At 35.9% G+C, this 8,927-nt stretch overlaps 1 protein-coding gene across 4 annotated transcripts; it reads right to left on the bottom strand.

The window, feature by feature from the left end:
* Positions 1-5,969, bottom strand: LOC132609943 (protein NLP7-like). Of its 4 annotated transcripts, XM_060324168.1 has the most exons (6): positions 5,619-5,954; positions 2,684-3,261; positions 2,218-2,265; positions 1,210-2,152; positions 463-1,112; positions 1-278 (listed from the first exon to the last, which is right to left on the bottom strand). In XM_060324168.1, exons 1-6 carry the CDS (start codon positions 5,824-5,826, stop codon positions 228-230), a joined length of 2,478 nt encoding a protein of 825 aa, XP_060180151.1. In that variant the 5' UTR covers positions 5,827-5,954; the 3' UTR covers positions 1-227. The 4 variants fall into 4 exon arrangements, with proteins under 4 accessions (XP_060180151.1, XP_060180149.1, XP_060180148.1 ...); XM_060324166.1 differs by having other exon boundaries at positions 1-1,112; positions 1,210-2,125; positions 5,619-5,969; XM_060324165.1 differs by having other exon boundaries at positions 1-1,112; positions 5,619-5,964.
* Positions 5,970-8,927: the final 2,958 nt, after the last annotated feature.

The following is an 8,927-nucleotide window of genomic DNA, read 5'->3' as shown; positions in this document are numbered from 1 at the left end:
GAAACAAGAAAACCACAATTAATTTCCTCAGAGGCTTGATACAATTGAAAATTTTGTTACAATTACAGAGAACCTGTCAATCAAAATCTACACATACAGTGGACAAGATCCTAGTATTACAAGAATAACTTGACTAGTATTATGTATTTACAACCTAATTCATTATCCTTTACCTGAACTCTCACAGGAGCTCCCTAGGTTGGACATAATATCATGAACTACCAATCTCACAATACTGCTGCCCGATGATCTTGAGATTTCGACACATTCCTGCAAATCTGCATCACAAGAAATTGAAACTAACTCAAGATCATCGTCTAGATACTTGATATCGAAAGTGCCCAGCTCTAACTTAAGCCTCTTTGCTACTTCTTCCTTTAACTTAACGATACCAGAATCTAAACAAAGCCGAAATCTTATGATATCTTCCTTATATGTTGCTTTTATTGTAATGGATATCACCTCAGGCCAGGCAGAATACTGTTGCATAATGTCAGCGGGAACATAAACAGGGTCCTTGGCAATCGCATCAGAAAATAGGATCCGTTCATCAACCAGACCGTCTCCAGGTGGACAAAGATTTTTCAGATCGTGAGAGCTTCCTGCATCCTCGACTAGGAATGTAGAAGATAAGTTGATTTCTGTGGTTGTCTGACGAGCTGCTTCCAGAGAGGGCCCCACTTTCATGCACGACTCACGAGGTGGTGAATGAACCAGCTCATTCTGAGGGGACAATTCATTTCCAGTGGAAGGACTGCCTTGGCATGAACCATGGGACGTAGGCGATTGATTTGAGGGTTCAGCTTCTTCACGACTTTCTGGCGTTCCATGGTTGGAGGAATCATTCTTCTCAGGAAATACGGAAGGTTTAGACGATGGTGAACTTGGTAGATTGGAACCATTTGCACCAGCAGGCCAAGAAATAGAACTAACAGCAGCAGGAAGTGAATTTGGTGCCAGTGAAGTCAAAGTAAATGCGCCTTCAGCTCCTTGAACGGATTCAATTACACACTTTAGCTTTGAAAGGGAACGGTTAACCTTATTTATCTTGCGAGATGGCCATCTAGAGATCCCATGCTGCCTACATATGCGTTTCATTGTGGTAGGGCAAACTGTAATTCCAATAACATTAAAATGAGAAAAGCTAAAAAAAGAAACATGTCTATTGAGCAATTTGGCCAAAACAAAGGATTTCAACTGAGAACATACCACCAAGACTCTTTGCAGCATCCTTAAGACTTCCAGCAAAATACTGTTGCAAAACCTCTAAACTTATTGTTTTCTCAGCTTTTCCACGTTTTCTCTCTGATTTCTTTCCAGTCGCTTTATTGTCAGAGTTAGATACATGCATGTTATGGGCTTCACCTGCACCTTTTGCAACATCGGTTCCCACTGCCAACTGCTGCTCCCTCAATAGATCAGGATGCATCCATCCATTTGGTAAACTGTTCGGGTGAGGAAGAGATTTGGATATTGGTACAGATTCAGGCTTTGCGTCAATTTTCTCTTCCATAGAAGCCTTAATAATCGCAACTGAGCTCCAGTCATAGTCAAGTTCCCCTCCGGAAGCAATGCTGAGACTCCTGCAGTGCTGCTTCATTGTCAATAAGAGTGAGTTAAGCAAAGCCTGCTGGTTACTGTAATCCCCAGAATTCGGTGGAAGAAAAAATTCCAGAATATAATCATCATTGCCAGTGTGACTGCTCCGTAAGCAGATGGCAAAACAACTGGTCAACCCAAACAAGCGTGCATAATGTACCAAGGGGTACTCAGTTTTGCAGAATTGTGTGATATCTTCACAATAGCATGACTTTTGTGAAGCGTATGCTCTTCCAGCAACCCCTTGTCCCCTTTGTAAATGATGCTCCGCGCAGGCATCACGGAAACCCCACATGTGTGCATCAACCACATAAAATGCAACGTCTGTTGTGGACATACAGATCTGTCCCATGCAGCTTCCATCAAAACTACTGCAGCTCTTTTTCAATCCACCACCATCAGCCAGAACACTACGATGCCTGCATGGGACCCATGTCTGAGCCAGAGGCAGTTTGTATGCTTCACATACAGCAGTTAGTATCTCCAAAATGTCAACCAATGCATTTTGTCGGCCTTCATTGCAAATCTGGTTCACATACCCCATCACATAGACCTGTTCAGACAAATGATGAAACAACCACCACTTAAACAAGAAAGTTTTACACAACTGTACCTTACCTGAGTGTTTGGGTGGTCCAATATCTCTGAACTTTTCAAATTTACAGCCTGCAGAAAGTAGAAATAGATTAACCAAAGAGACCTCATCTGGAAAAAAGAAAAGTAGGAAAGGATGATGGATGCTTTTGGTTTAGATGAAAGACGTGCCTATCTACTAAAAAGCTTTTAATACCATACATAAGTAACCACAATAATTGGATTCACTCGGCACAATACATGTCCAAATGCACCTTGGTAAGCCAACAACATTATCAAACATTACCCATTGAATGCCCGATTGAATTTGTGCAGTTATTTTCAAGGAACAAAATCTCAGCCAACGGTATAACACATGTGCTATAAATGGCTAGTTCTAACACTTTCTCATATAGTTGATGCAGAAACACAATATCCAATATTATCGAAAGATTAGACATCTAACATGAGAGATGTGAATTAGAATTTATAAAAGGTTAAATGAACCAACCTCCAGTGCTTTGCATACTTTATCCACCTCAGCAGCATAGTTGATCTTTTGGGAGGTCATTATGAGCTCCAGTACACCAACACAAGATTGTCCAGATGGTTCAAATACAGGCAGCGCTAAAGTTCCTCGAACATTGTAATGCAGAGCATGATCAAGCCGAGGGAACTCTTTACTGGAGTAATATTGCACGTTTGGTGTCCATTCAGGCAACTTAAGGTGGAAGACACGGCCCGGAAGTCCAAGTACTCCATCAGTCTCTCCATCCGCAGCAAACATATACATCAGAGAAACCGTTCGATACTGATGAAGCCCATTACACTCTGGGTCAAGAACAAAGGGTTGCCCTGAAGTTGTGAGTACAGACCGACCAGCGTCTTTTACAGGTGCCCAGACCTGAGCTAAAACTCGCTCTCCTGTGGATTCCTTTAAGTATCGAAGCGCTTGTGTCATCCTCTCCTTGATTACACAAGACCCATCTGGATAATCTCCAGGTGTTCGTCCCGAAACTGGTTGAGGAAGTCGTCCTTTATCAGCATTGACAGAGACAGTTTCAGTTGTAGCCTCGGGATCACCAGTGTCTGCTCCAAAAATGGAAGGAAAATTAGATGATTCTTTTATTGTGTGTAACCAGAAAATGAAGCACATTCAATTCGTTTATCCCTTTTTCACAGGGACAAACCGAGTATAAGTTCATACATCACAAAGTAAAGCTACTCCTCGAGAATCTTGTTATAAAGAGACTGCAACTGGTCAATTATAAAGTTTAAGATGGAATAAAGTTCAACTGTTGTATATGAACAATCTAATTTGCTTTAATGTTTTGTTATGTGAAGTAATTTTTTTCTCTTTATTGGTAAGTACTATGTGAAGTAATCTTTATGCTTATAATACTGAACTCATCAAGAAAAAGGCGACTTGGTTCACAGTTGCACTAAATCACCATATTTCTACTGTGTTCTTATCTACAGAGACAAGATATATGTCTACATATTTTGTTTCATCAGTAAGCAAGAGATTTCTTTAGAAGAAGTACTTTTACATTCTGTACTCTGATGTCCAGCATGTTCTTTCTCTTCATCTGATTGCTAATAGAGCCAGGCACACATGTGAGAAACTTTCCTGCTCCTAATATATATGCACCGGTTGTTTGCACTAAACCAACAAACAAACGTATCTTTCTTATTACTTAAACCTTTATCACTTAGGAAAGAAGAAATGAAAAGGAAAAAAATCTAACTCATCTCAGTGTGTAACGATTGCTCTCCTAGAATCAAATTCACTAAACTTGATGTGAATAAAAGGGTGGGAATAAGTTAAAAAGGGCAATATTTCGGCTAAAAAGGAATCCAAAAATAAAAAGGAAAAACATAATATTCTCTAAACTAAATTTCATTAGATTCAATTAAGATTGTGCAAATATGGTATCCAATTCCGCAATATTTCAGCTTTCCTTTGTTTCTGTTTCTGCAATAGCCAAAGATTTGGTACTTTTTTTAAAGTTGCTAGCAGAAGTATTTGTTTGATACTGTTTTCCCAACAAGAGTTTTTACTAAGTACATGTTATTTTGCAAAAAGAAACAGTATCGAAATTAAGTGTGATACTGTTTTTCCAGGAAGAGTTTGTACGAAGTACCTGTTTTTTGGCTAAAAAACAGCATCCAGACAAACACTTTATGCAAATTTAGCAAATTTCATTTTTTACACAAAGAATGAAACAAATGCCACCTAAGTTTTTGTACGTCTAGAAAATCACCAAATTTGCTGCAAGATCAAAAAGTAGAATAATTTTACTCAAAGTTTTTCAAAATTCTCAAAAACAGCTTAATGCATGTTTTGTTGCAAACACCTTATGCATTAAAGGGTAGCCCGGTGAAACACGTTATGCATTATTTAGCAAAATTCAGTTTTTGTAAAAACTGAAACAAATGACGCCTAAATTTAAGCCTAAAAAGTCACCAAATTTACATGGTTTTTTGCCAAAAAAAAAAAAAAACAAAACAAAATAAAGTGTGATGTACTATTTCTACAAGAAGAATTTTTACTGTACTAAGTATATCTTTTTCTGCCAAAAAACAGCAACAAGACAAGCACTTTATGCAAATATAGCAAATACAGCAAATACTCTCTCTGCTTCAATTTATGTGAACCTATTTCCTTATTAGTCTGTGTCAAAATAAATCATCTCTTTCCTAATTTGGAAACAAATTTACTTTATGAAATGATTTACAACCACACAAATATTTAAGACTTATTTTGAACCACTTCACTCTTTCTTAAATATCATGCCCAGTCAAATGGGTTCGCATAAATTGAAACGGAGGGAGTAGCAGTTTTGTAAGCACCGAAACAAATGACACCTAAATTTGTAAGCCTAATAAGTCACCAAATTTGTAGCAGAATAAAAAGTCAACCAACTTTACTCAAAGTGTTTCCAGATGTAACGTTCAAAAACACATCTGAACTATCATTTTTTTGCGAGTTAAAGTGTGTTTGAATACATAGATGGTGGCAGGAGCGGAGGGAGGAGTGGACAAGGGATTCATCCGAACCCCTTTCGGTGGAAAACTACACTGTTTAGTTAAAATTATTATTTATGTATATACAATACATGTTGAACCCCTTTGACTTCTTCGTGTGTTCACTTTTTCATATTTTGAATCCCTTAGTAAAAATAATGATTTGCCACTAGATGATGGTGAGTTACTCGGACTCTTCAAAAGTGTTGCCGCACCCTTGTCGGATTCTCTAAAAATATACTACTTTTGAAGTATCGGACACGCACCCGATGATATTTTAGGAGAGTTCGAGTAACTTAGGTGGTGATAGTTAAGCTAGAAAAAAGGAACAGATAGCTGGGACGTGAAACTCGCAGTGATAGTTCAAACATATTCTCAAAAAAAAACACAGCTTAAAACAAAACCAAAGGCTTACATACAAGCGACAAATCTTGGATGACTGATGATAACGGCGTTTTTTTCATCATTATCATCAGAAAAAGCCCAAAGAGGAGAACAAGGCAAGAAAGGAGACGTTGGATTAGACGAAACTGCAGCAAAAATCTGATCAAACGACCATGAAGCATCGATATCAAGATCAAGATCCATCATCATCGACTCCTTTGACTTAGGAGCTGGTTCCGACATGTTTGATCAAATTTTTCTACAGACTTTTTACTTCTTTTTCTTCTTCAACTATATAGGATGTGGAAAGAGAGAGAGAAATATGTTTAATGGCAATTGGTAGAGGGTGATTCTATTGAGAAAAGAAAACTGGAATCTAATGAGTTGGAACTTGGGCTACTACTTGCAATTATTCTATGTATATAACACTATCTACCTTATGTGTGGGTAAAAAATTTCACGGGTATCCAATTTAAATATATACGTAATAAATATAGTTATTACAATCTGTATTTAATTTTTAAACTTTTTACACGTCTGTCGATTTTGGAATAATTTCAGATTCGGTGTCTGAAGTTTGATATAGTTGTAGTTCATATAAAATAGTTGAACTCCAAACATATATGCATGAATTTCAGGCAAAACTATCTAAACTATCCCAAAATGATTGAAATCAAGCAAAAATGGCTGAATTTCAGTAATACTATGTGTTTTTGCCTCAACTTCAGACAGAAATGTCAAAGTGTGTTTGAATACATAGATGGTGGCAGGAGCGGAGGGAGGAGTGGCCAAGGAATTCATCCGAACCCCTTTCGGTGGAAAACTACACTGTTTAGTTAAAATTATTATTTATGTATATATACAATAGATGTTGAACCCTTTGACTTCTTCGTGTGTTCACTTTTTCATATTTTGAATCCCTTAGTAAGAATAATGATTTCGCCATTAGATAGTGGTGAGTTATTCGGACTCTTCAAAAGTGTTGTCGGATCTTCTAAAAATATACTACTTTTGAATGATCGGACACGCACCTGACGATATTTTAGGAGAGTCCGAGTAACTTAGGTGGTGATAGTTAAGCTAGAAAAAAGGAACGGATAGCTGGGACGTGACTCGCAGTGATAGTTCAAACATATTCTCAAAAAAAAAAAAAAAAAAAAAAAAAAAAACAGCTTAAAACAAAACCAAAGGCTTACATACAAGCGACAAATCTTGGATGACTGATGATAACGGCGTTTTTTTCATCATTATCATCAGAAAAAGCCCAAAGAGGAGAACAGGGCAAGAAAGGAGACGTTGGATTAGACGAAACTGCAGCAAAAATCTGATCGAACGACCATGAAGCATCGATATCAAGATCAAGATCCATCATCATCGACTCCTTTGACTTTGGAGCTGGTTCCGACATGTTTGATCAATTTTTTCTCCAGACCTTTTACTACTTCTTATTTTCTTTCAACTATATAGTATGTGGAAAGAGAGAGAGAGAGAAATATGTTTAATGGCAATTGGCAGTGTGTGATTCTATTGGAAAAAGAAACTGGAATCTAATAAGTTGGGTTACTACTTGCAATTATTCTATATCTGCAAATATCACTATCTACCTTATGTGTGGTTAAAAAGTTTCACGGGTGTCCAATTTAAACACGTAATAAATATTGAGAAAATTACACTATATGGTTAATTGGGGCAATAATTCTATCAAAATTGACTCATTTTTTTAATCCAATTTTTTAATTCTTACAAAAAATACTCAAATTGTTTTTTTCTCTCTCTCTCTGTCTTCTTATATGTTTATATATGTTGGTATAAGTGTTCGTATGTTTGTATATGTCTGTATAGTTTGGGCTATTTTTTGTAATATAAGTTTTGGGCTATTTTTTGTAATGTAAGTTTTGGGCTATTTTTTGTAATGTAAGTTTTGGGATAATTTTTTGCAATGTAAGTGACCAACTTGTATATTTCTGAAATTTTCCCAATATTGTTATATTGTTATTTTAATCTGCATTTAATTTTTATATTTTTTGCACGTCCATCTCTTTTAATATAGCTGAAGTTTAGGTAAAATGGTTTAACTTCAATCATATATGCATGAACTTCAACCAAAATTATCTGAACTACAAGCAAAAATGGTTGAAATCAAGCAAAAATGAAAAGAAAACAAAAAGTTCAGGCAAAAATGGATGAACTTCAGTTATATGTGCATGAATTTTTTTGCCTCAACTTCATGTAGAAATGTCTTTGTCTGAAAACTAACTTCAGCACGAGGTTCCGAAATGGATAAACGTGTAAGAATTTACAAGTTCAAGGCATAACTTAAGCAATGCATCAAAGTCGAGTATCTGTTCACTTTCCCTCAGAATTTGAGACGGATTTAGAATTTAAACTTTATAATTCTATATTTTAGTTGCTCGGTTTAAGATATAATATTTATGTATATTTAATAAAAGAATTAACATATAATAAATAGAATCTGAGCTAAAATAACTATGTCGATTAAACTTGTAAGCTTTAATCGTACATATGTAAGTGTAACCTTAAGTTTTATATGGCCGGTCTCAGAGCTCAAATAAAGAAGAAGAATTATGATTATATTTAGCTTAGAAGTAATGGTCATATGATAAAAGTAGTCCTCTAATGTAGACTTTTACATGAGGAACATATCACTTGCTCTGAATTAAAGCGTAATTAATTAACTGATATGACTTTCACATTATAATTTTGTAATAAAACTTGATATTGAGTGTACTTAGTTGTAACGTAAAATAGTTTTTGTATAAATTCTTTTCTACAAATTGTGATGTTATAGTTAGTTTGGCTTAATGCATATGCAGCCCCTGAACTTGTCTCTTTTTTCAATTTTGACATCTTAACTAAGTGTTGTTCTTATTGAAGTCCTGAACTCGTCCTCAATTGTGTCTATCAAACACAATCTGACTTACATAGTATTCTTCTTCAATGTAGCAACATGCTAATATATATTGTAATTTAATTATGCCATCTTTTAGCTAAGAATAGCAAAACTGAGAGGGAAAAAAGAGTAATGTCTTAATTAACCTGGCAGTGGAAGAGCAGAACCAGCAGAAATCGATACATCCATGACCTAAAGAATAACTTACCGCACGTCTAAATTATTACTGCACCTTCATTACAACAAATGGATTTTTACTTCTAATAAAAATCAGATTTAGAGGGTTTGATATACACACTTGAGGACGAGTTCAAGGGTTCAATAGGAGCAACACTTAGTTGAGGTGCCAAAATGAAAAAAAAAATGACAAGTTTAGGGGGCTGCATATGCATTAGGCCTTTAGTTTTGGATGAGAAACAAAAGTAACATATGA

This window comes from Lycium barbarum, chromosome 9 (genome assembly GCF_019175385.1).
Source record: "Lycium barbarum isolate Lr01 chromosome 9, ASM1917538v2, whole genome shotgun sequence".
NCBI classification, from domain to species: Eukaryota; Viridiplantae; Streptophyta; class Magnoliopsida; order Solanales; family Solanaceae; genus Lycium; species Lycium barbarum.
This window is presented reverse-complemented; position numbering and strand designations above follow the sequence as displayed.

Coding starts and splice junctions, on each gene's coding strand:
- LOC132609943 (XM_060324165.1), bottom strand. CDS start 5,826: ATGTCGGAACCAGCTCCTAAGTCAAAGGAGTCGATGATGATGGATCTT. Junction 2,266..2,683: donor AAGTATGCAAAGCACTGGAG/GTTGGTTCATTT, acceptor TACTTTCTGCAG/GCTGTAAATTTGAAAAGTTC. Junction 2,153..2,217: donor TGGACCACCCAAACACTCAG/GTAAGGTACAGT, acceptor TTGTCTGAACAG/GTCTATGTGATGGGGTATGT.